This window comes from Coffea arabica, chromosome 10e, assembly GCF_036785885.1.
Source record: "Coffea arabica cultivar ET-39 chromosome 10e, Coffea Arabica ET-39 HiFi, whole genome shotgun sequence".
NCBI classification, from domain to species: Eukaryota; Viridiplantae; Streptophyta; class Magnoliopsida; order Gentianales; family Rubiaceae; genus Coffea; species Coffea arabica.
In genome coordinates this window covers 9,433,161-9,460,680 of record NC_092328.1, presented here as the reverse complement: position 1 = coordinate 9,460,680, position 27,520 = coordinate 9,433,161, and the positions used below count along the sequence as shown (strand labels likewise).

General features: G+C 35.0%; 3 protein-coding genes across 4 annotated transcripts; 2 read left to right on the top strand and 1 right to left on the bottom strand.

Annotated features, from left to right (window-relative positions):
- The first annotated feature begins 2,199 nt into the window (after window positions 1–2,199).
- Window positions 2,200–4,765, top strand: LOC113711671 (12-oxophytodienoate reductase 1-like). The gene is made up of 5 exons (XM_027234844.2): window positions 2,200–2,352; window positions 2,664–2,804; window positions 2,896–3,026; window positions 3,396–3,575; window positions 3,731–4,765. Exons 1-5 carry the CDS (start codon window positions 2,264–2,266, stop codon window positions 4,324–4,326), a joined length of 1,137 nt encoding a protein of 378 aa, XP_027090645.2. The 5' UTR covers window positions 2,200–2,263; the 3' UTR covers window positions 4,327–4,765.
- An 11,322-nt stretch (window positions 4,766–16,087) lies between these two features.
- On the top strand, window positions 16,088–18,462 carry LOC113711907 (12-oxophytodienoate reductase 1-like). Its single transcript, XM_027235144.2, has 5 exons — window positions 16,088–16,240; window positions 16,519–16,659; window positions 16,752–16,882; window positions 17,351–17,533; window positions 17,615–18,462. The coding sequence occupies exons 1-5, from the start codon at window positions 16,149–16,151 to the stop codon at window positions 18,208–18,210; spliced, it is 1,143 nt and encodes a 380-aa protein (XP_027090945.1). The 5' UTR covers window positions 16,088–16,148; the 3' UTR covers window positions 18,211–18,462.
- Window positions 18,463–18,576: 114 nt separating this feature from the next.
- On the bottom strand, window positions 18,577–21,997 carry LOC113737170 (uncharacterized). Of its 2 annotated transcripts, XM_072068192.1 has the most exons (4): window positions 21,781–21,997; window positions 20,169–21,249; window positions 19,408–19,586; window positions 18,577–19,318 (listed from the first exon to the last, which is right to left on the bottom strand). In XM_072068192.1, the coding sequence occupies exons 2-4, from the start codon at window positions 21,244–21,246 to the stop codon at window positions 18,872–18,874; spliced, it is 1,704 nt and encodes a 567-aa protein (XP_071924293.1). In that variant the 5' UTR covers window positions 21,247–21,249; window positions 21,781–21,997; the 3' UTR covers window positions 18,577–18,871. The 2 variants fall into 2 exon arrangements, with proteins under 2 accessions (XP_071924293.1, XP_027120234.2); XM_027264433.2 differs by having other exon boundaries at window positions 19,408–21,249.
- Window positions 21,998–27,520: the final 5,523 nt, after the last annotated feature.

Here is a 27,520-nt window from a genome sequence, read left to right as displayed (position 1 = left end):
CTGAGGATTGATTTTGACGTGATTTAGCAATTTATGTTAGTCTAAAACAACTTTGGAGGTTCAAGGGCTCGAACTATATACACGATTGTTTTACGGGATCAAAACACCGTTTTCCTTGTAATGCTACATTATTCAGTAGTTTTTATACATATTACTGCAGTAATACTCAACTTTTTTTTTTTTTTATTTAAAAAAAAGACCCATCAAATTTGTGGTGTTTGTTTGTTCATTAGAACTAGAAGTCATTATAAAACTTGCAACTCCATATTTCAGTAAAATCAACTTAAATATTTAAATCATGAAAAAAAGATGTGTTAATGAATTTGAGATTCCATCTACAAATTAACTGGAGGAGAGTGGAGAAGTCCAGAGAAGATCTTGGTGTGTTAATGTGGGATTAGCTTTTTATTTATTTGTTTGTTTATTTTTTAATAGGCTGGCCAAAATCATGAGGTTAAGAGTATAGTTAGCTAAGGAACAGTGGCAATTTTGGAGTACCCTAGATCTGGTAGAGGCAGGCTTCGAGGGTAAAATTTTTTCTAGTGTGAAAAAGTTTTGTTGGATTCGTCTCCGATCACCACCACCGTGTACTAGGGTAGACTCCAGGAGCACAACTTTCCTATGGAAAAATTTTCGTTACATGACTATGGAAATAATTTAGAACACGGGGATAATTTTATTTGTGAATTTTCTAAATGATGCACAAGTTATGCGGGGATAATGTTGTTCATAAATCTCCTAAATCATGTATAAGAAAAGACTTGAACAACATAAAATTTTTATTTTTCTTAAAGAGAAGAGTGAAATTTAACAAGCAAAGAGAGAACAAGAATTTGAATTTAAAATTTTTTCAATCTTGATCAGTAGACTAAACTAAAGCCTCCTCTGCAAGTGCGTCGTGATACCAAAAAGTAGAGGGATTTAATGTAATTTGCCGTGTTTTTTGGTACGTCATTGCTGACTACTACATTCATTTGATTGTCATTGGGTGCATTGTGGAGTGTGGACCCTGGCGGCTTCAACCAAGGCAGGATCAATCCCCCAACCCTGGCGGCTTCAACCAAGACCATGTTTCAAAAACTCTACCGAGTCGTCACCGGAACGAAATTCTCTGGCATAATATTGGGATGAAATAATTTCAAGATAATGAATCATCGAGCATTCGATCGAGTCACTAAGAATTCGGTCAAAACGTCTCTAAGACGAATAGAAACAGTCAAGTCTAGGGATATAAGTGAGTCGAGTCATAATCGAGTAGCTCGGTCAATGGTTTGGCTTGAACTCGGGCAACCCGAGTTCGAGCCGAGTCTCAAGCTACTCGATTGTCATTCGAGTCGAGTTTCAAGCCAATATTTTAAGGCTCGAGACTTGTCGAGCTACTCGTCGAGTCAGGGGTATTTAAATAATATATTTATAATTTAAATAATATATATGTATTATAATTATAAAATGACCATTATGGGTATAAGTTTTACGGAATTTACAATAAACTCTTCTTTATAATAAAATTTCATAATGGCAAAAAAGTAATAACATAATTGTAAAAAGACCTAAAAAGAAAAAATGTCTAAAAAAGGGGAGATTGGTCCAGTCGAGTCGAGTCGAGTCAAAAAACTTGATTAGGCTCGATTTGATAAGGCTTGACTAAAGATCGAGTCGAGTCTCGAGTTTAAAGCGAGTTTCTCGAGTCAAGTTTCGAGTATCGATTTTTTGTACTCGGTCAAGCTCGAGTCGAGCTCGAGCCTAGGTATATATGAGTCGAGTCGAGCTCGAGTATAGCAATACTCGAGCTTGACTTGGCTCGATTACATCCCTAGTCAAGTCGTTCCGAATCATCCTAAATCAACTCAATTTTTATTATTTTTGCTAATATTATTATAACTTTTGTTTATCATATATTTTTTTTATATTATTCACAATTTTTAGAATATTAAATGTTTCAAAATTTACGTTTTATCAAAACCGCGACTAATATGTTGAAACTGATGTGGAACGATCTGGGCCACAACTGCGACCACAATTTTGAACCATGACCAAGGCAGGATCACTCCCCCTCCCTACCCCCCCCCTCCCCAAATCTCTTCTAGTAGTAACGTTTATTGTTCTGTTACCCTGTCACAACCAGTGCAAGGAGATCCTTCTTTTCAACTCTATAAATAAAAGAGGCTCCATTAGCTTCGTTTGTACCTTTAGTTGCATTATTCTCTGATTTTTGAGACAGGAAAGTCATTAAAGTGAAGAAATAGTATAAACCAGAAAGATCATGGTGAAGAAGATTGATAATGGGCAGGAAGAGCAAACAATTCCTTTACTAACTCCATATAAAATGGGACCTTTCCAGCTTTCTCATAGGTACCATCTTTCTGCTCTTCTCTAGCGCTTTTTTTTTTTTTTTTTTTTTTAAATACAATGTAGTTTTCATGAGAAAATGATTTTGGCCCTTCTTGTTAAAATCCCATTTGGGAAATAGCAGCTGCAATGCAATACTGTACTTGGACTTGCCCTGTTTTAGAAAAACTTTTTAAACGTTCTTGACATTTCTTTTGCTAATATCCTTGGTTCTGCTACCTAAATCCCCTGTTTCAGAAAATATTAGCAAATCAAAAGACTGATTTCTGCATTTTCTTTTGCCGTTCTTGGGTTTTTGGCAACTTCCATTGCAGAGTTGTTTTGGCACCTCTGACAAGGCAACGATCATATGGAAATGTACCACAGCCCCATGCTGCATTGTACTACTCTCAAAGAACTACCGAAGGCGGTTTCCTGATAACTGAAGCCACAGGAGTTTCTGACACAGCCCAAGGGTAATTTTTACATGGCAAAAATTATACCAGTACAAGTTTCATGCTATAGTTTACTTTCTTTATATGTCAATTAAGATTTTAATGTTTGTAGGTATCCAGATACACCTGGTATCTGGACGAAGGAACAAGTTGAGGCCTGGAAACCCATTGTTGATGCGGTCCATGCCAAAGGCGGTATAATCTTTTGCCAGCTTTGGCATGTGGGAAGAGTTTCTAATTATGGTAACTTCTTGTCCGTTTATTTGTTCTTTGCTTCAAAATTCACAAAATCTGAGCACATAGGAATTAAAATTCCTAAAATGGACCTCAATATCCACAATTTGATAAGGCCCTATTACATTGTTACCTTTGACTTCTTGTTTGATAAACAGCCTAGTGTATAAAATACTTGAGGTATTACAATCTTAAACTGTTCATTGCCAAGTAGCCTCAGTAGTTCAAATTTTCTGGTTTACAGTAGTGACTAAACCTCATGAGCATCTTGTTCATCATTTATATAGCAGCCTTTCGACCTTATTTAGCATAGTTTAACCCATAATATCCTTTGCCTCTTAATTAATGAGCCTTGTTGTATTTTACTGTCATTCGCAGGTGCTCAGCCTAATGGACAGGCTCCAATCTCATCTACAGAAAAGGAAATAACTCCCCACCTTCCAACAAGTACTACTGGTTACGATATAAAATTTTCACCTCCTCGAAGGTTGAGGAAAGAAGAGATTCCTGATATTGTCAACAATTTTAGGCTTGCTGCACTTAATGCTATTGAAGCTGGTAAGCTTTTTTGCAGCAATCAAAATTTATAAGAAACTTAAATAAATGAACGCCTTGGTAAATGTTCTAATAATGTTACAGTCTACTTTCAAAAACAACTCGAAGTTTCTGCAAGATTAAACAGTCAGTATCGTATATAACTTTCTAATTTGCAGGTTTTGATGGGGTGGAGATCCATGGGGCTCATGGCTATCTAATAGAGCAATTCTTGAAAGACAAAGCGAATGACAGAACGGACGAATATGGAGTTTCTATAGAGAACAGGTGCAGATTTGCTCTGGAAATAGTTGAAGCTGTTTCCAATGCAATAGGGCCTCATAGAGTTGGGATAAGGCTGTCACCCTTCACAGATTTCATGGATTGTGCTGATTCAAATCCAAAAGCTTTAGGCCTTTACATGGCTGAAGCCTTGAATAAATATGGGATTCTGTACTTGCACATGGTTGAGCCTAGAATCAGGGTCAATGAAAACTCTAAACGTCATGATGATAGTCTTTTGCCCATGAGAAAGGCGTTCAAAGGAACTTTCTTGGCTGCTGGTGGTTATCTAAGGGAAGATGGCAATGAAGCTATAGCAGAAAATCGGGCCGATCTCATTGTTTACGGACGTTGGTTCTTGTCCAATCCTGATTTGCCCAAAAGGTTTGAGTTAAATGCTCCTCTGACCAAGTATGACAGAGCTACTTTTTATATATCCGATCCTGTTATTGGCTACACTGATTATCCATTTCTGGAGACCACGACTGCCTGATCCTCCAGAGATGGATATACCTAGGAGTTACTATACAAATACTAGTGTTTCCAATCTTCATAATCAAGTTGCAGATGTATTCTTGGGCTATTGCTCAGTTGTAATTTCTACACTACACCCTGTTTAAGTAGAAGAGAAACTCAAATGTGGATTCTCCAATTCGAGTTTCGTCAGTAGTAATAAAGACTATGTACGGCAATTTTGGATGTTGCATTGGCTTCAAATAATAAAGTTTCCTTGTAATTTTGCTTTGCATGCATACTCGATGCATATTCGTGGACTATAATATTTTGGGACATGTATGATCCTGAAGGATACTCACTCTGGTTTTGCGATGACAAGTACAATGATGAAAACATAGTTTCTTTTGTTACTTTGAACAAGGTTGGTGGATTTCTGCCAAGAATGGATCTTGCACGCAAGTATGCATTTGGGAAAATGTTGGCCATTGGTTTAGAGCCCGCATCCAAGGTCAAGGGGTTGTGGCTTTTCCGCAGTAAACAAATCCCCAAATTTGTCCTGGATGAGATTTATGATATGGAGCTGCATAACTAGAAGGAGGTAGACATCAGTGATGAAGCCGAAAAAGAGCGTGTCAACCAGATGATTGAAGATTATGAGCCTTTCGAGGGAGAGCCTCTGTTGGATGCGAAGTGCTTCAAATAAAATTTCAATGTTTTTTGGAACGAGTACTGTATCTTGACGTATAGTCTACCTTCGTTTTTGCCTCCCAATTCCTAAGTTATTTTGCTTCCATTTCTAGAACAAGTATCATTCTCCTTAGAGAACTCAGTCTCATTGTAGTGCTGCTTCTAGATTATGTTTTGGCAATTTGTCTTATAAGACTCAAGGTTGAATGCTAATGTGTGAGTTATAAAGGATAGTTTAACCGGTTCCTGTGGTTTTTGAAGTTGGTTCACACTAGCAAGTATGTTGCCTGGTTCTTGTGGTTTTTAAAGTTGATTCACACTAGCATGTTGCTTTTCTCGATTTTTTGTGATTCACAGAAATCCAATCAACGCAATTACTGATTCTGTCCATCAGAATCAACGCACTTTGCGGTGGATGAATTACTTTGTCTCGTGATGCTGCCTCCAACGTATATATTTGGCTGCTTTCTTTCTTCGTGGAGGATTAGTTTGTCATTAACTTTGCTGTTGCTCCATTGTCTTCTGGTATGAAATTGGAAATTTAGCTCTAAGGGCATGGTTGGTACCTTTTGGGCCTCTTGGTAGTGTAAAGGAATAGCATTACCATGAAATATACTACAGAACGGACGAGACCATCCTGCGAAGAATGAATATCTTTCTTGCTCTATCCTTCGCTACTGCTGGTTGGCAACATCTCCAACCCTTCCAATGCTCTCATCTCCGCCAACTTTTTCACTGCTCTGAGACAATCCTGCAAAGAATGATTATCTTTGTTGCTCCATCCTTCGCTACTGCTGCTTCTCCAACATCTCCAGCCCTCCCGCTACTCCCATCTTCTCCAACTTTTTCACTGCTCTTTTTCTTGGCAAACGCTCAACCCAAGGCTGCCACCAGCAATCCGTCTAGCCCTTGTGAACTGAATTTGCGGCTTTAGTTTGAAATGGAGCGAAATACGTGAGGTTAACGATCCCTTTTTGACAATTTACTTTTTTGGGATAATTTCAGAAACCTCCCCTGAGGTTTCTGACAGTCTCAAGGACCTCCCCTGAAGTTTCGAAAATCCCTTATACCTCCCCTGTCAGATTGTTGGGTCCCAAAATGACTTGAAAAACGTTGAATTGACACAAATATCCCTGCTGTTGAAGTAATATATTCTGATAATAACATGAATTAATTAGTGAAATGAGTAATAGAAAGGATTAAGTAACTTAACTGGAATTTGATAATAAAATGAATTGCTAATTTGGGCTAAGAGAAAAGGCGCCAAAAATTGCATCAAACTAGCAAGCTTTTTGGTTGGACTGTATCTTGCATCCGATAAATACGAATTCCTAGAAAATTGCCTAGAAAATTTTCTAGAAATTTATTTATCGGATAAAATAAATTTAAACCCATTGTTAAATAAAAGACCAGCTCTTTATGGCTTTCGTTTATTATACTTACAGAGTACCCATTTTCCTTCAATGCGAGATCATGTACCTTGCATTTAACAAATGCAAGGTCATGTACCTCAGTTTCCCATCATTGTTTCGTATGATGCTTCCATATTTTGGCATGATTTTTCCGAAAAAATTTTTATTTTAATTCAATAAATTTATTTTATTTTATTTTAATTTCGGCATTCAATGGGTTCAAAATATGAGATTTTGTAGATTTTGAAGTTTAAGGAAGGAATATTTGAAGTTTAACGACCGTTATACAACTTTCAAAACAAACAAATTCATTCTGCTATTTTTTTGGGATAATTTCATAAACCAAATCGCGGTCACTTTCACAATAGTCATATTTTTTCATAAAAGACCAGCTCTTTATGACTTTCCTACTTTATAAGAACAGAGTACCTATTTTCCCATAAAACACCAGCTCTTTATGGCTTTAGAATGAAGGGTTAAAATGTCGTTGTCTCTATTACTATCAACTTTTGACTCCCTATTTCTTCCATCCCAACCAACACCAGAACGAAATACCATTATTTGCAGCATCTTCAATAGAAGTAAAAAACAGTCCGATATTCGCATACCCATTGCATAGCCTATTTGTGAAGATGACAAAGTTTTTCAAGAATAGTAAATTCACTTCAAGGGTTGAGATTTGTTCCTTCAAAGACAGAATCAAATTGTTTTCAAACTTAAGCAGATCCTTCAGATTTACCAGAACACAATCAAAAAATTTCACCAGAACTTCACCACTCATGACATTGTTTGGTTCTAAGGAATGTTTTGCCCAATCAATAAAATCTTCTCTTCTCCAATTTCCACCTTGGAAGCTTCAACCTTTTCAAGCAAATCATCTACTACATGATCTAATTTCTCGTTTAGACTTTCAGATCTTGGAAAGCTATTGCTACTATTTGTGAACCTGAATTTGGGACTTTGAAATGAGAAAGAAGATGTCCGATGAAGGTGATGGGTGGCGATTGATTGAAGAAGAAGAGATTGAAAAACTGATGAAGAAGAAGACTCTGGTTTGATAAATATTGTCTGAGGGAATGAGTTGAGGGTTTTGTCCAAAACCTCCCAATTTACTCGGGAATGATTCCAAAAATAGCATTCCAATAGGCTTAACCCAAGCAACAAATAAGGGATTTATTCCATTTTGTGATTCCCAAACCCTTTAACCAAGCAGCCCCTAACATAAACATCCTCACTAATGACAATCTTGAGGGCAGAGGTGGAATTTGATTATTTTCTCTCTCCTGAAACACATTTTATATTCATTGTCCACCTCAATTGGGTTGGACCTGAAACTATCTACTTAGTTTTAGGGGAGGTATAAGGGATTTTCGGAACTTCAGGGGAGGTCCTTGAGACTGTCAGAAACCTCAGGGGAGGTTTCTGAAATTATCCCTACTTTTTTTTCTTTTGGTAAGTAAGAAGTTTTGAACTCATAATCTCTTACTTGCAATCTCTCCCCCTTTATCATCTAATCCAATCCGATCCGCCCTTCCCCCAACTCCAGCCATTCGTATTATGCCCATATAAGGGCAAAATGCCCTTGTAGCTCTCAAACTGGTACAAAATTTAATTTTGGGCCCTCCAACTATTAATTAAAAAGTTTTAGTCCTCCAACTAATTAAAACAGATAATTCTAGCCCTTCCATAAACTTCAACCATTATGTCTAACAGAGTTTCAGAATTCATGAGATGGTCAAAATGGTTCAACTTTTGGCCCTCTAACTATTAATTGATAAGTTTTAATCCTCCAACTAATTAAAATGTATAAACTTAGTCCTTTCATCAACTTGAGTCATTATGTCGAATAAAAACATCAATTGACAAAGAATCTGAGATGTGCCCAACCAACCTATTGTTTAACAAATCAAGAAGGCAAAAATGTAGGTTCTGAGGAATTTCACTAGAAAATTGATTATTTGAGAGTTTGAGAAAGTTTAAGTTTGGAACGGAACCAACAATTGTTGGAATATTCCCAAAAAATGTATTATATGCCAGGTTAATGTCATTAAGAGAAGCACGTGAACCCAATGAATCTAAAACAACACTGAAAAAATGAGTTAAATTCCAAATGAAAACAACTCAATTTCTTCAAGTAACCTGTCCTTGCTGAAATTTCTCTATTCAGGATTTTAGATTATGGGCTTTCAATTGATTTTGGTCAATTTCAGCAATCGGAGATTTGGTAAATTAGTTTAAGAGACAAATGGGAGTAAAAATAATTTTACCCTAGCACATATCCTGTGAAAATGAAAATGCCCCTTGGTTATGTCCTTACCGCGCACGTGGTGATGTTTCTATTTGACATAACCACTCAAATTGATGGAAATGTTAGGATTATATATTTTAATTAGTTGGAGGGGTAAATTTTATTAATTAATAGTTGGAGGGCCAAAAGTTAAATTTTATAATAGTTTGAGGGCCATTGCTACTCACGTTGTGCTATTTTTTTTTAAAAAAAAAAAACATAACACTCAAATTGATGGAAGGGCTAAAATTATATGCTTTAATTAGTTGAAGGAATAAAATTTATCAATTAATAATTTGAGGATCAAAAGTTAAATTTCGTAATAGTTTGAGAGCCATTGGAGAATTTTGGTCCCCATATATTCGTCTTGGATGAAGGAAGAGCTTAATTGGGATGGTGGATGGAAGGGCTTCAACCAGCTAATCCCCAAGGACTGTGGCCTAGTTTAATGGGTGATCTGAAACTGAAACTCTGAAAGGTGAAGTAGTTCACTACTGAAAATTATACCAATGCAAGAGCCAAATGATTTTCATACCTTTTGACCCTTTGATGGGCTGATGATGCAACGTAAGCATTGATCAATTGTCCACATTTTGCTGAAGGGAAAAAGAAAACAGGAAAAAATCACCCGCCTTTGGGTTGATGGCCACCATCAAGCGATTAAGGCTTGGTGAGGTCAAAGTTTGCTTCCCACAAATTGTCACAGTATGTGGCTTTTCAAATTTAGACGGGTGTGTAGTACATCCGCTTGGTCCGATTGTGGCTCAGTTCCCGTCGGCCCTTTTATAGGTCTAGTTGAATCCCCTTCTAAATAGGTTAGAGTAGAAGTAGGAGTAGTGTAGAATAGACTATTACCGACTGTCGAAAAAAAAAGAAAAAAGGAAAAGACGGCATTAAATAAAAGGAGATATTTGGATTACTCTATCATCATTACATGATAAAAAACTCAAGTTTGTATTACGGGGGTTCATTTGAAATAACTAACCTACCTAAAATTGAAAATGAAAGTAAAATAATCAAAACCCTGTACAACATTTGACTATTCGATGGACAAAGCGTCATTGGTAATGTTGTTGTGCGATTATCGAGAAAGAGGAAAAGAGGGAGACGATTGTATACCTTGACTTCTTGCCCCACGTGAATGGGCTGGTGGTTGGCGCCTCTTCCTCGGGACCGTCAGGTCCTGAGGTCGAACCTCCGCAGCAACATCGACTTCTCCGTGCACATACCGTGCTAGGTCTGGTTGGGGCGCTGGATCGGGCCAGAGTGGGATTAGTCGGGCCGTCTTTACGGACTTGACCCGGACACCCACTCCGTCGACAAAAAGAAAAGAAAAGTATACCTTGACTTCTTGAGACGATTTGCGTTTGGATCGGTCTTTTTTTAAAGATAAGATTTTTATTTACAATGTTATAATACTATATAAACAAAAATCATCACAAAAATAACAAAAACAAAAAACACAAAAAAAACAACCTTAAAATACCAAAAATAACTTCAAAAATAACCTCATTTACAGTAAAAGTTTTTCACCTACATTGCTACAGTAAAATATTTCAAAAATATCCTAAAAAATAGCTAATCCAAACGAATAGCATTTTGCATTTTAAAATAAAGATTAATCATGTATATGCTGAGTACCGTTAGATACTCTAGTAACTCTAGATGTATGTTACATGCATCAAAAATAAAGTTTAAGGTTCCGTTTGATAAAACTGAATCTGAATTCTGAAATCTGAATACCGAAACAATTAATTTGCTAAATTTTAAGCACTGAAAAAAATATATGAATGTCTGAATTTTAATGCTAAATCTATTTATACTGTTTGATAAATATTTATAACTGAATGCTTAATAAATTTAATTTGACAATTTTGCCCTTATATCCTTTCATTCAAAAAAGAAATAGAATCTATGATTTAATTAGTTTAAAATTGTTAGGTATGAAAATGACAATATTTATTTTTGAATTAAATTAATATAAAAGATGAAATATATTATATGAGAAGTATGGAAAAGATGTGAAAGTCATTAAAAAGGGAGAAAAGAGAAACTAAAAATTGTTAGATAGAGAATATTATGTTATTTAATTAGATAAGAATTTTGAACATAATTAACAAACAAGGGTAGATTTGGTAGATAAGACAAGGTAGTTGAAGTAATTCTATTGATTCTTATCAGAATTAACCATTCAGTTAGGATTCTTGTGTTGAAAAAAATACACACAGGTTCAGCACTGCTTAACAAGTTCAGTAAATAGATTTTCATTTATCAAACACTCAAAACATCTGAATGTCTGAAAAAATTCAGATTCAGCACTTTTTTATGTTTTTTATGTTATCAAACAGACCCTAAATTTAAATTGCAATTAACTGGCACGCATCTAGAAGATTAATGCCTAAAATAATTCTTGCTTTTTACTAAGGTGACAATTGGGTAGTATAGCATTCTAAAAAAAAAAAAATGTAAAACCACACTTTTTTCACTTAACACTTATATTCTCACACGACTATTTTGTATGAGAAAATTGAAGATGAAATTTTGAATATCTGGGCCCAGTGGAGGACTAGTCGGTTGCCAATGCAATTGGATACCCCACTGAAGGAAAAAAAAAAATTTTGAATATCTGAATTGTATGCTAAGGGTAAAGATTGCGAAGTAGGTGATTAAATTTGTCATTTTGATAAGTTGACTTCCCAAGCAACCAAATATGACAAAATTAGTAGTGTTTTTTTTTTCCCCTTTAATCTTCAGTACTTTAGTACTACTATGTTGTTCCCTCCACACAATTGCTTTTTTGCACAACCAAATTTTATCATAACAATGCTCCTTGATGTTATCATTTTGATTAACCACCTCCTTCAATGTATATAAGGAATCTACATGGAATAAATCCTTTTAAAATTGGCTAAAATAAGAAAAGTGTATAGGAAATTAAATCTAAACTTGGGGAAGGTACCTGAGCTGGGAAATCTAGCTTTCTACTTGTTTATTACTCCCTCCGTCCCAAAATAAGGGACGTTTTTGGGGATTCTAACTTATTATGCACAGTTCAATCAATTTGAATGTGAGACATTTTTTTCCAATCGTGCCCCTTTGACCGATATCAAATCTTAATTGCTGTCTATGGTGATGTGAAAAGAATTTGTGGGTCCATGTAAAATGTAAGCTCTTTTTCATGCTGTTGCCAAGCACGTGCCTATTTATGGCCATCAAAATTTTTGGTGCTGTCCACGCACCTTTTTTTTGGATGTCTATTTATTGCTTTTGTGGGTTCCATCATACTTGTTTTTTATTTTATCAATGTCTCTTTTGAGGCTACAAATGGAATGTTAGAGAAAAAAATTGTAGTGTGACTCAAATTTTGGGACATGAAAAAAGGTGAACTATGACAATAACAATGGGACGGAGGGAGTAATTATAATGAAAGGGAGTCACGGTCAAACTCGTCTTTCCAAATCATCTTTTTATCTCACATACATCACAGATTTTTACTGATTTGGCTAATGGGCTGCAAGATTTGTGGTGCAGGATTTTTATTCCCTTTTCCTTTTGGGAAAATGATTTTTCAATACCTTTTTCTTTTTGGCAAAATGAATTTGGTGGCGCAAGATGTTACGTTACTCAAGGAAGAAGAGTGGGAATGCCGTTGTCGTAAGATGTTACGTTTTTTCGTGGGGAGAAAGAGAGGGGGAAGGGAGGGAGAAGGAGGAGAGAGGAGGGGGGCGGTGCTTGTAACCGCCACACGGCTATAATCCACCAAATTTTGAAAAGTGTAAAATCTCATATGACACAATATTGCAATTGATTTCAACATTTTGTGTGAGACGGTGTTGGATATGTAATTATTTGAAATTTGTATTTGTACCTCAATTACATTTTTAATAATTTCTATATTTTATGTACATCACATCACAAATAATACTATACTAATTATTTTAAATAATATTTAATCCAAACATTATTTGTTCCTTAGTTTACATCGTGCTCGAAATAATTTATATTATGAAACAAACAGTTTAGAATTCGTTCAATGAAATTAGACCGTCCAGGCCCTAAGTCAATAAATTTGACTTAGATAAGCGACAAAAACGGCAGCAACGCATGATGCTATTTTTTTTTCCCAGTTTGATAATAAACGCATGCCCATACAACATGGTATCCGTGGTAAGTTTGAATCTGTCTTCTTCTTTCCTCTCCCTCTAGCAAAATGTAGATAAATGATGAATCAAATGCTTCCTCTGTCATAATTATTTGGTCCTATTTCGGAAATCAAACTTTTTAAAGATAGTGGATCGATTGTGATGTTTGTACTTCTCTTTTCAATTTTAGTCTCACAAATTCAAATTTTAAATTTAAATGATAACACGCATATGATTAGCGAGAATGGTTTAATTAAAAAGAACGACTAAAATGTGTTTTGACTTTTTTAACAGGACAAAAATTTGAAACATTCCAAAGTGAAAAGTAGGATACTTTCAGTGGGATGGAGGGGGCAATAATGTACCATGATCAGTCCACTAAGGACTCAAAATATACGGATAACCATTTAACTATTGCATCAGTATAATTTTGAGTAGTAAACTTGTTTGGGTTGCATTTTTCTGAAGAAAAGTTTTTACATTTTCATGAATATATTTTTCAATCACTTTTTTACCTCATATACATCAAATCATTACAGTATATTTTTTTATAAAAAGTCCTAAAATTAGCAATCCAAACAGGACTTCCTAGGTGTCGAAATAGGATTCTGTCTGAGTACAAGAAAGTTTTTACTTTTTACCTCTAGAAGTTGAAATGTGCAAGTTGACCCCCAACCTTATCATGGGTTCAATTTCATTTTAAAAGCATGCTTGAATTGGAGTTTTCGGGAGTTTTTGTACAAAAATATACTGTAATGATGTAATATATATATATATATATATATATATATATGAAATATAAAGATTATTGAAAAATATATTGAAAAAATATTTCAAATTATTCTCCTGAAAAACTAGCAATGCAAGCAGAACCTAAAATGTTTTCAGCCGTTGGCACTCCCAGTTTAGTTCTTTAAATTCAACTAAATGATACTCTTCTTTTACCGTATGCTAAGAACGTTTGACGTGATTTTATAATAGCCAAAAAACTTGTTGGGGGTACCAATTAATACACAACCCTAAAATTTTTAACGCAAAAATATAAGACACAGATTACACATTATTGTAATCAATATTAAGCAAAATACTACACTAGTATTTCTTGGTTTACACTGTTCAAAGTAATTTACATTATCGAACAAACAATTTACTCTTTGTTCAGATGAACTGAAAGTTCGAAACCCTCCAGTCCCTTAGTTGATAAATCTAACCTAAATAAGTGGGAAAAACATTAATTAATAGCAACGTATGGTCATACTTCTCTTTTTGGTAATAAACATGCAGTTTGGTTAAAGGATGCCTAAAGGATAATCATGTTAAAGAGGTATTAGATGTTATTCTTTTTTAAATATAATTAATTTGAAAAATTGTCTAAATTTCAAAAGTGCAATAATTGGGATTGTATGTGTTTACGCGAGTAGTTAGGTATCGTTTAAATGTGTCAGCGAGTGCGTATTAGTCAATAAAAATCCACAGACGTACGCCCATACTTCATTAGTCGAAGGTCAAAACCGGGTCCAGCTTAAATACAAGAAACTTTTGACCTGTAGAAGTTGAAACATATATAACTTTTGACTTGGATTATAAGTTTTCAAACTTTTCGATTTAGCTCCTTAACTGCAATTAAGTGCTACTGTTCCTATACGGATAGCTTATACTAAGGAAGTTTGACGTGATTTTATGATAAGATAGCCAAAGTATTTTGTTAGGGGATCAATTAACACAATCCTGAAATTTTAAAGGACCAAGTTAAAAAAATATTTTTTTTTCCGCAGAGATATTTTTTTAAAACTTTTTTCTAATAGGGGTGGTGTTGGATTTAAGAAGCGGAAAGAAGAAAAGAGGATTAGAACCCAAGACATTTAAATCCTAGAGGCTCAACTTCAATCATTAGACCAAGATTTCATCGATTCTTTTTCAAAGAACTTAATTTAAATCTAGTGTGAAATATAGCGATTTTTTTAATTTGGTTCATCAAACTTTGAATTCAATCAAAATTTACTTCTTATGCCAATGGCTAGCGATTGATTTTGACGTGATTTAACAATTTATGGTAGTTTAAAACAACTTTGGAGGTTCTAGGGCTTAAAATATACATTAATGGGATCAAACTATCGTTTTCCTTGTCATGCTACATTATTCAATAGTTTTATGCTTATTACAATAATAATACCAATTTTTTTTTTATATAAATACTGTAATAAGAATTAAGTTTTTATGCATTGTTAGTGTGGAGAATTTTTTATACTAGCAAGTATAGATGTATGCCATATATATAAAATAGTGAATTTAAAGTTTGAAACTGAATTATGTGGCATGTATCTACATCCACTCATGTATATGTTGAGAGTGCCAAAAATTTTTTTTTTATCCTTGTAATAATACTCATGAATTTTGTCATGTTTGTTCATTTGAAGTAGAAGTCATCATAAAACTTTACAACTCCATATTTCTATGAAATCAATATAAATATTTGGATCATGAAAAATAAACTGTGTTAATGAGCTTAAACTTCCGTTTCAAAATTAATTTGCATAGCCAGAGAAGTCCAAGGTCAGTAGCAATTAGTCTAGATGATCTTGGCTAATTAATGTGGAATTGGCGTGATTAATAGATTGGACAAAATCATGGAGTTGGCATTTTTGAAGTGCTCTAGATTTAGTAGAGGCGGGCTTTGGTTTTTTAATTTTAAGTGCAAAAAACTTCTATTGGATTCGACCCTAATCATTACCACGTGGGATGTGTCAAGGTAGATCCCAAGAGCACACGGTGCTTACATGACATGAGAACTAATCTAAAATGGTGGCCTGCCGGGGTAATTTTGTTTGTAAATTTCCTAAATCATGCACAAGTACAATTAAACACTTAAAGAAAGTAAAGTGTTTTTTTAAATTTTTAATAGAAAAAGGATGAAATTTAAGAAAGAGAAAGCAGAAAAAATACTTGAACTCTCGAGTTTTGACCTTAGAGGTCTAGAAACTAAATCGAGATGTAAAATCATAATACTAGAAACTATAGGGGATTAAGTTTAATTTGTCATTTTTTGGTACATTATATTTGACTACAATGATTTTATGGAGTGTGGGCCCTGGCGGCCCCCTTTTTTTATTACCCTGGCGGCTTTAACCAGGAAAGGACTCTTTTTAAAATAATAATAATAATGTTCCTTGTTCTGTTTTCCTATCACCATCAGTGCATCGCGATCCTTCTTTTCAACTCTATAAATGGACGAGGATGCATTAGCTTCATTTGCACCTTTAGTTGCATTATTCTCTGAATTTTGAGACGGGAAAGTCATTAAAGTGAAGAAATAGTACAAACAAGAAAGATCATGGAGAAGAAGATTGATAATGGTCGAGAAGAAGAGCAACCAATTCCTTTACTAACTCCATACAAAATGGGGCCTTTCCAGCTTTCTCATAGGTACCATCTTTCTCTAGCTTCTTTTTATACATTTTTCATGAGAAAATGATTTCGGCCCTTCTTGTTAAAATCCCATTTGGGAAATAGCAGCTGCAATGCAATACTATATTTGGACCTCCCCTGTTTCAGAAGAATTGTTTAAGCTTTCTTGACATTTCTTTAACTAACATTCTTGTTTCTGCAATCGAAACCCAATGTTTCACAAAATATTAGCAAATCTGAGACTAATTTCTGCATTTCGTTTACCCTTTTTGGGTTTTTGGCAACTCCCATTGCAGAGTTGTTTTGGCACCTCTGACAAGGCAAAGATCATATGGAAATGTACCACAACCCCATGCTGCATTGTACTACTCTCAAAGAACTACCAAAGGCGGTTTCCTGATAGCTGAAGCCACAGGAGTTTCTGATACAGCCCAAGGGTAATTTTTTACATGGCAAAAATTATACCAGTACAAGTTTCATGCTGTAGTTCCCTTTCTTTACCTCTCAATTAATTTTGTAATGTTTGTAGGTATACAGATACACCTGGTATCTGGACGAAGGAACATGTTGAGGCCTGGAAACCCATTGTTGATGCTGTCCATGCCAAAGGCGGTATAATCTTTTGCCAGCTTTGGCATGTGGGAAGAGTTTCTAATTATGGTAACTTCTTCTACACATTACCTCTTTAAATGTTTTGCCTCTCTAGTCGTTCCACAGTCCAAAGGATAGCCTGTGGGACCCCTGTTATGTATTGGCTTCATTTCTTTGCCACAAAATTCATGAAATTTCTGTACATAGGAGTTAAAATTCCTAAGATGGACCTCAATATCCACAACTTGATGTTGTTACCTTGTCTTCTTGTTTGATAAACAGCCTAGTGTATAAATTACTCTCGGTGTTACAATCTTAAACTGTTCAATTTGAAGTAGCCTCAGCAGCTCAAAGTTTCTGCTTTACAGTAGTGACTAAACCGCATGATTATCTAGTTGATGTCTCTACCAGTTGACCTGGATCTTGTTTATAACTTGAGTATATGGTAGTCTTTCGACCTTTATTTAACGTATTTAACCCATAATATCCTTTGCCTCTTCATTAATGAGCCTTGGTGTATTTTACTGTCATTTGCAGATGCTCAGCCTAATGGACAGGCTCCAATCTCATCTACAGATAAAGCGTTAACTCCCCGCGTTCAGTCAAATAGTACTGGTTTTGATTTAGAATATTATTCACCTCCTCGAAGATTGAGGAAAGAAGAGATTCCTAACATCGTCAATGATTTTAGGCTCGCTGCAATTAATGCTATTGAAGCTGGTAAGCATTTTTGCTGCAACAACTCAACCTTTTGCAAAAGATCAAAGCAGTCAATATCAACTATAATGCTCTAATTTGCAGGATTTGATGGGGTGGAGATCCATGGGGCGCATGGCTATCTAATAGAGCAATTCATGAAAGACGAAGCAAATGATCGGACGGACGAATACGGAGGTTCCATGGAGAACAGGTGCAGATTTGCTCTGGAAATCGTTGAAGCTGTTTCCAATGCAATTGGACCTCTTAGAGTTGGGATAAGGCTTTCACCCTTCACATATTTCAATGATAGCGCCGATTCAAATCCAAATGCTTTAGGCCTTTACATGGCTGAAGCCCTGAATAAATATGGGATTCTGTACTTGCACATGGTTGATCCAAAACTCAGGTTCAATCCAAACTTTAAACGCCATGATGGCAGTCTTTTGCCGATGAGAAAGGCATTCAAGGGAACTTTCTTGGCTGCTGGTGGTTATCTAAGGGAAGATGGCAATGAAGCTATAGCAGAAAATGGGGCTGATCTCATTGCTTACGGACGATGGTTCTTGTCCAATCCTGATTTGCCCAGAAGATTTGAGTTAAATGCTCCTCTGACCAAGTATGACAGCTCTACTTTTTATATATCTGATCCTGTTATTGGCTACACTGATTATCCATTTCTCGAGACCACGACTGCCTGATCCTACAGAGATGGATACACCTAAGAGTTACTATACAATTACTACTGTTTCCAATCTTCATAATCAAGTTGCAGATGTATTCTTGGACTATTGCTCAGTTGTAATTTCTATACTACACCCTGATTAAGTTGAAGACAAATCCGAATGTGGGTTCTCCAATTTGAGGTTTGTCAGCAGTAATACAGACTATGTACGGCCATTTTGGATGTTGCATTAATGGCTTCAAATAATAAAAGTTTCCTTGTAATTTTACTTTGCATGCGTATTCGACACATATTCGTGGAGTATAATATTTTGTTCCCAATAAGCTAAGATTACGAGTTTTTCAACTTTTACTGCGCATCTTGGACTTTATAGCATAGTTGGACCCAGGGACGGAGCCAGAAATTTATTTTTGGGGGGGCTGAAGTGTATTAAAAATTTTTTTTTGTGACGAAATAAATATATTTAATAAGTAAAATTTAGAATCAATAATTATAAAAATAATAAAAACATATAATTATACATACCCAAAAATTTGTTATTGATTAACACTTGAAGTATTGGTAGTTGTTGCACTCGAATAACGAAGAGGAGGCAATTGCATTCTGCGAGTTTTCATCCGTTGAAAACGTTGCAATATTTGCTCATTTTCAATTGTTGCAAAAATATCCTTCTCGATTTATACAACCAGACAGTCATTCATCCACTCGTCTCCCATTTTGTTGCGCAAATCAGTCTTGACAATATTCATTGCAGAAAATACTCTTTCAACAGAAGCAGTCGCAACTGGTAGAACTAATGCCAACTGGATCAGACGATAAACAAATGGAAAAACTGTATTTTTACCAGTTTTAACCATTTGTTGAGCAAGACTTCCCAAATCTCCAACTTCTGAAAATTGAGGATCGCGTTGCACATTATAAATATAATTTCGAAGTTGAGACTCAAGATATAAATAATCGTTACTTGAGAAGTCTTCAGGATATAAATCAGCAAGACGGAGTAGTTTCTGCACATTGAATTGAGAGAAAGAACTTTTTGGATCAAGACATGCTATGCAACTAAGCAATTCCGTGCTAACTTCCGAGAAACGATTATTCATCTCTTGTATAATTAAATCAACAACCTGACATCACAACAATAATAAAATTAATAACTAAGAAAATCTGCTAACAAGTAACAAATGTAATGAAATAATAATTTCAAAAATAATACCTCACAAAAAATTTCCACGCGATAATGATGAAAATTAGTGATGGTTTGACCTCTGCGACTGCGCCTGGCATTGCCACGGATTGCTATACTGTCTTCCATATCAATCACGGGAATCATATTCAACTCACAAAAATTGTTGACTTCATCTAAAATTATTTGCCATCCCTCTTCCCTAAAGTCTTGCAATTGAGATTTCATAGTATCAATCAAACTCATGGCTTGGACAATATTTTGATCCCTTTGTTGCAAAACAAGTGACAAGTCATTTGTGATTCCCAATAAATACTTCATCAGGTGCAATGCAAAAACAAACTCATAATCATTCATTCTATCAATCAAACCCCTGGCCATACCTCTATTGTCAGAAGTGGAGGCATCATCTTGTATATTTCCCAATATTCCAATCACCGAAGCCCACATAGAGGATAGACGAAGTAATGTTAGATAGTGTGATCCCCAACGAGTATCCCCTGGTCTTGCTAAACTAGTTTCTTGATTTTTGCCTTTTCCACTAATAATATCTCCACTGTCTAAAAGTGCAACAATCTTATCATGTTCTATTTGTCTTAATTGATCTCTCCTTTTACATGATACTCCAGTTAAATTGACAATCATAGAGACATAGACAAAAAATTCACTGATAATGATATTTCCCTTAGCAACAGCAACAATAACTAACTGGAGTTGGTGAGCAAAACAGTGAATATACATCGCATAGGGATTTTCTTGTAATATAAGGGCCTTCAAACCATTGAACTCACCTCGCATATTTGAAGCTCCATCATATCCTTGACCTCTCAATTTGGATAATGATAATCCGTGTTGCGCGAATAAAGAATCAATTGCATCTTTCAAACAAAGAGATGTGGTGTCAGACACATGTACAATTGCAAGGAAACGTTCAATCACACGCCCTTCTTTGTTCACATATCTCAAAACAACTCCCATTTGCTCTTTCACTGAACTGTCTCGAGACTCATCAACTATTAGGGAAAAATAATTGTCTCCAATATCATTGATTATAACACTTGTGATCTCTGAGGCACAAGCATGTGCCAGATCTTTTTGAATCATTGGAGAAGTTAGTTGATTATTTGCAGGAGCATTTTGATTTACAACCTCAAAAATCTCAGTATTTCGCTGGCTATACCAATCAAACAATTCAAGAAAATTGCCTCTATTTGAAGAACTAGTTGACTCATCATTTCCACGAAAAGCCAATCCTTGCTTCAAAAGAAAGCGGGTCACATCCAGAGCAGCAGTTAAACGGGTGCGATATGCAATATCTATTTCGCGCCCACAAGATCGTAGCACATTTGACACACTATGCCTTTGATCTTGAAAACTTTCAAACTGTATTCTAGCATCATTATGGCAACTATTCACAGCTCCAATATGTTCATTAAATCTTTCCATTGCCTTTTTCCAATTATTGAATCCCGTTTTTGTAAAGGCATCCTCTGCATATCGACCTCCCTTATTTTGTGTTTTGAAAAGAAAGCACCAAAAGCAAAACGCCGCATCTTTCGATATGCTATACTCTAACCATACAAACTTTTGATACCAAATATCTTGGAAACTTCTATGTTGTTGACCAAATGATGTTTTTGGATACATATGGCCAATCGGTTGGCAAGGTCCCCTAGTCAAATACTCTCTTCGGACATGGTCTCGAAGAGAAATATCAAATTTCTCAACTGATTTTCGTAATCCCGGATCACTAACAATATCATTTAAATTCAATTCCACACAAGATTGATTTTGAACTGGTTCACTAATATTAGGCTCATTTGAAGATTCACCACTACGGACTCGTTTAGGTTTAAAGAATCTCTCCATTTTCTGTCACAATTAAATAATTGTGGTTAAATTCAATAAAATTATGCAATTCAATAATCAATTAATTTAAAATTCATATAAATAATTCTTTAATTTAATAATAAATTCATATTACTTATATTTCTCAATTTATAAAATTCATTATATAAAATTATCAAAAAGTTAAAATAAGGTACATCTAAATACCCATATAATTTCTAATTCAATCTCATAAAATTTTGAATTTATATTTACATTCAAAATTTCTAATTCACATAATTAATTCTTAAAATTTCAAATATAAAACTAACAAAATTTTAAAAACTAAATACAACCTAAAATCTATACAATTTCTAAACTAATTTCTAATTTAAATTTAATATCATTAAATTTTTTAATGTAATCTTTCAAATTCTTAAATTACATTGACATAAACTAAATAAAAATTAATCTTAATCAAATTAATATCAAGATACTCAAAATTCAAAAATAATTTAAACATATAATTAACAAAAATATAAAGATGAATATTGTAATTTAAACCAAAAAACTAACCTAAAAGATTTATGTGAATGGAATGGTGGAGAGTTGGAGTCTTGGAGCCTTGAATTGAAGGCTTGAAGCAGGATGGTAGAATCTCAAGTTCTCAACTGAAGCTTCTTGGAGTTCTTGGAGCCTGGCGTGAGTGGCGTCTTCTTCTTGGAGTTGGAGACTTGGAGTCTTGTTTCAGTTGTTTGCCCTTTGGCCTTTGGCATTGGCGGCGACGCGGCGTGCTTTTTTTTTCCCTCATTATACAAAACGACGTCGTTCCACTAAAAGTGAAACGACGTCGTTTTGTATTTAGAGGGCAAAAAAAAAAATTCAACATAAATTGGGTCATCTTCTTCCTCGGACCTCAGCAGTCAGCAGACTCAGCAGTGCTGGCAGCGGCTTTCCAGGCCCAGCTATTCTTGAGGTCCTCTGCAGCATTCATGGAGGCATCAGGCATGGAGCCATGGACATGGACAGGCACGGATTTAAGGGGGGGCTGGCCGCCGGAATCCCCTATATATAGGGGATTTTCCGGCGGCTTGGGGGGGGCTTAAGCCCCCACCAGCCCCCCCTTAAATCCGTGCCTGGTTGGACCTTTGGCATGTTCAAAATCTCTCTTTCTAAGGTGGATTCTTTGAATAATATCCTTCTTTATGTTAGCCATATATTTAACATGTCTGATGTTGTTCCTATAGTTACTACTAGGGAGAGAGAGCCGCCGTATTGCGCTGGTGTTTGTTGCCTGTAATTAAAGAAGATTTTTTATTGAACAAATAATAGTTAATTTTGAAAAGAAATGGTCATCAAATATAACAAAGCTAATAATAGTACATCCTAATTGCAACACACACTTGTACACTTTGTTTTATCAATATTTTTACAATTTTACCATTCCCAAAAGGCCTTTATAGATGTCAATTGAAAATTGTCCAAGAGAAGACATAAGTTGTTTCAGACAAAAGAATACCCTCCAACGGCTAATTACAGCAATGCGTTAATTGCACAACATGTTAATATGTCTTTGTGTTAATTACACAACAAAAGCCACATTTCAATTAAATGTGTCTATAACACCATTTCAATAATTATACCAGCACAAAAGCTTATATGAGTTGTATTCGATGCACAAACGGTTGCAAAATAATTCCATATTTTAGAAATACCCAAATGTCTTCATAAAATCAAACCTTTAAATGTACCAAATGAGGGCATTTCGGTAAATATATCTATACACATGCTACCTTTAGTTGTGCCAAAAGTTCTGAAAAAACTACATAGTATTTCACATTTTCAAAAAGTCCCTATCCTTGCGGTTGAAATTCAAACCTTCCTTTGATCACAACTCATTCTTATATAGTACAAGGATGCTCAAAGCTAGTCCTATTAACGTATGATATTTTCATGCATATTAAATTTCTTGGCCATTTTTGTGATTCTCTTTTTGGAAGTCTCAAGTAAAGTCTATTTTTTGCTTCTCTTAGATGCTTCAGAAGAGAACCTCAAAACTATCTCAATTATCCATCTTTAATGTTTTCACTAGTTCTGGTCTTATATCAGTAGATCTCATACTTTTATCTTGAGGATTTACAATACATTTAAATAACGTTAGTGAACAATACACTTATGTACTGCACACCATCTTGTGCTTCCTTCTTAAAGGTAGAAAATTGCATTACACTTAAGAAATTAACCCCCAAAAAAAATGCATATGCTGTTACGAGCAATTTGTCTACTTTCAATAACATTTTCAGAATTTAGGTGATTTGAGACCTTTATTTATTTATTTACTTGGGATAAGTTTTAGGGGTGTAAAGCATCCAACATAAAAGTTTGAGGGACAATGTAAACATTAACAAAGAATAGGGGTCATCTAAAAATTAGTGTGTTTTCAGTGGACTTATGAAATTTGAATTGTGAAGTGCATCCCTATTTGTTATTGGGAAAGTCATTTAACATGTATGTCGGTATGAAATTTAAACTAACGTTAGCCTTTATTTTTTTTTTTTATATTTTTGAGGGTTTATTCAACTTTATATCCTTGAACTATAATCAAATTATCACTCTAATTCTAAACTTTAAGATAAAATATTTGAGCCCCTAAAGTATAAATCTTTCCCACCTAAATAAAACTATTGATAGAAGTTTGACATTTGTACTTAAATAGGACAAATTTGATACTTTAGGAACTAAAGTAGGATAGATTTTCAACTTTGAAGACTAAAGTGTGATAGATCTGTTTGGAACCTGAGTTTTTTGAGAGTTTGTCTAAAACTTTACTGTAGTGAACTGTAAAAGTTTTTGAAAAAATTTTTTGTAGAAGTTTTTGTAAGGTGAAAAATTTTGTAGAAATTTTTGTAAGGTAAAAAACTTTTTTTTCCTTTTCTTTTTTTTCGTTCTTTTTCTTTTTCTTTTTCTTTCTTTCCTTTTTCTTTTCTTTTCTCTCTTCTCTTCTTCTTCCTTTTTCTTCTTCTTCTTTTTTTCTTTCCTCCCCGTTACCTCCCAGCACCAACTCACCTCCCACCACCCCTCTCCTTCCTTTCCCCTTCTCCTCCCCTCTACCCTCCCACTCCCTCCCCCGCCACCTCTCTCTGCCCCGCCCTTTCCCCAGCGCCACCCCCTCTCCCCGCCACCCTCTGCCCTTTCCCCCCTGCCATCCCCTGCCCTTTCCCCAGTCCTTCCCCGCCCTTTCCCCAGCCCTTTCCCCAGCCCGACCTAGGCGCAACCCCCCGCCCTTTCCCCGGCGGTAGTGGTCGACACTGGCTTTGGGGTGGAAGAAGAAAAAAAGGGAAGGGAATTTTTTTTTGTGTTTTGCGTATTTTGAAGTGTGTAGGTAAAAAATTTTGAAAAGATTTTTTTTGGTTCTTGTAGCAAAAGTTGTTAAAAAACTTGTAAGTAAAAAACTTGTCCAAAAAACTAGCTTCCAAACAGGCCCATTTTAGAAACTAAAGTGTTCCACTTTATAGTTTGGAAACCATATTTTAAAGGCAACTGATTTTCCTTTTATTAAAAATTTCATTATTGAGATATTATTTTCGGTTTTACAATGCCAATTTAGTTCAAAATCCATGGCCACGATATTCAAAACCAAAAATAAAAAATTGTCGCAACCAGGCAAGAGATTAAAATCTTCGGAAAGAGGTGCATTTATAATGGTTGATTTATCTTTGGGCTAGCAAACTATCCATACAGAGAAGAGAGAATCGCCAAGAAACCGCCTGCTAGCTGTCTCCTCCTAGCTGTCTAGAGATGTATATTATAAATTCTATTGCTTGCTTTACATTTCTTGCAATTGTATAAGCAACATCTTTGACTTATATCGTCCAATCTTACACAAAGGACATTATGTGATTTAGATTCTTATAAGTTCGGTGGTAGTGAATGATAGGGATTGATTCAAAAAAATGATGGGGATTGGGGTGGGGCTGGAATTGGAAGAAATCACAAAGTCAAATCTATTAGTATCATTCATCATATTCATTAATCGTGTTCCGTGATAGTTCGACTGATTTTGTAATCTAATAATTACCAACAGATCCGGTCCCATGATCAATTTCAGCATGTGAGTGAGACAAGACTCTGTACACAGCTCAGGGGATTGGATTCGGGGCAGGGACGGTCATCAGGTCGACCGTCCCCGAGCAGTCCTCTCATAAAAGGAAATGAGAGGACTGCAACAAGCCACGTATAATAGAGGCAGCAATAAAGAAAAATGACATCGTTTCATTAAGTGGGCAGAATAAAAAAGTAAAAAATTTATTGAAATCCTAACGGTATTCATTTGGGGCAAACGGATTGATTCAAAATTCAAATATCAAATGCAAAATTTTGAATCAACAGCATAAAATGAGAAGAAAAAGTCGAGAAAGCATGGATTTATTCTTTTGTACACCAAAATAAGTCTTGCTATCTCTACAGATATTTGTCAAAAATAATTGAGAGATAAAAATACAAACATTGAAGTGGGAGGAGAAATTTAGAGCATGTTTATGTGAAGAAGAAAGGAGGCCAAATCTATTAAGAGGAAGCCAAGCTCGTGAGGCACTTTGAGTGAAGATGGAAGGACCAATTTATCTTTGTAGACATCTCTGGGAGGAAATGCAACAATTGAATGAGGTTAAAAATTGTTAGGACAATTTCTCTGCATCCTTTCCAGCGCAGGCAGCAAAGTAGAAGGGAATAGAGGAAATACATTTACAACAGTCTCCATTTTTGTCGAACAACTAAGTAACAGCAACTGTGCCATCTGACGTTGGTGAAACATAATCCCCCAATTCGACGAAGGTAATGTCACTGAACCATGTCCTGAACTACATCTAATGATTTGTCACCTAAGGTAAGAGCCAACTTGGGGGAGGTATGCACAAGGAACTTATGCGTGCCAAGTGTTTGTAAATTTGACTTAGTAGATGAATTAAATGACTTGGGAAGTTTATCAGCATATAAAATAATAAGAAGAGTATGAAGGTAATCATTACTTGCTTTTTTCATTCTTGTTGTAGGATAGTAGTGATACCATACAGTTTAGAATGTATTACTGACTGTGAATGGGCGTTCACATCATAGTAAACTGACACATACAAAGATAAAAGGTAAGTAAAGTGAGCCATTGTAAATTACACGAATGAAATAAGGAGTACAACAAAATTCTACCAGGATTACAAGGTATCTAAGTGATTGTGGCTAGTTATACTTTTTAATAGCATTTTTTTTAGATAAATTACTAATAGTTGAGAAATACTTTCATGTATCTCTGAAGAAGGACTCTTCCAAAATTATGAGATATTTGAGTGATTATGGCTAACTATACTTCTTGATATCAAATATATTTTAAGATAAACTGCTGATAGTTAAGGATGCAGGGTCTGGACGGTTGAGAGTAACAACTGTTCGGAATGATGTAATATTTTTTGAACAATGTGTAACTTTAAATGAACTACTTGTAAAATTTAACAACAGCGATGAATTATTATATATGAGATCCACATGAACAATAACACAATATCACACTTCTATTGTAAGAATGTGCAAGAAATTTACATATAACTACAAAATATTCAAAAGAAGTTACATTGTTCAAGAACAATTAAACTGGCAACCGTCCTTGTCCCGTATCCGATAGTTAATAAATACTCCCTTGTGTCTCTAATTAAGTAGGTTCTAATATGATTTGACATCTATATACATAGAGAATCGCATTTGAGTGGAAAATAATAAAAAAAAAGAATAGTGGGTACAAGGGGGAGGGAACTGCACAATTTATTAATTAAACATTGTTGGTTGCTACTTCATGTTAGAAATTTGGTATCTATTCGTGCAATAGTAGTGAATTAATTAAAGAGAATTTCTTTTAAACTTGGTTAGTATAAGTGCAGATTGTACGATATATGTGTTACACTATGCACATATTATTTTGCTAAACTTACCTTGTAAAAGAAATTGGTTGCGATTCAGTGTGTCTTGACATCATGTTAGAGAAGTATTATTTTATGTGAATAAATAGTAACAATAGTTTCAGATTGTGATAGTGTTGTAAAATGGTTTCAGATAAGAGGTTTTTGGAAGAAGTGTTGCAGAAATATAGTGTCATCAATCAATGTACTGAGAGAACACAAGAAATAACTGCTGCAGGACAAGAGTTTTTCATAAAGGCTACAAAATGGTGAAAGTTGGTGAGATCTGAAACAGAAATACACTCAATCAAATTGGACTAAATCACATAGGTAAGAATATTGCAAACTCATCACAATATTTGGCTTGTTTTGTG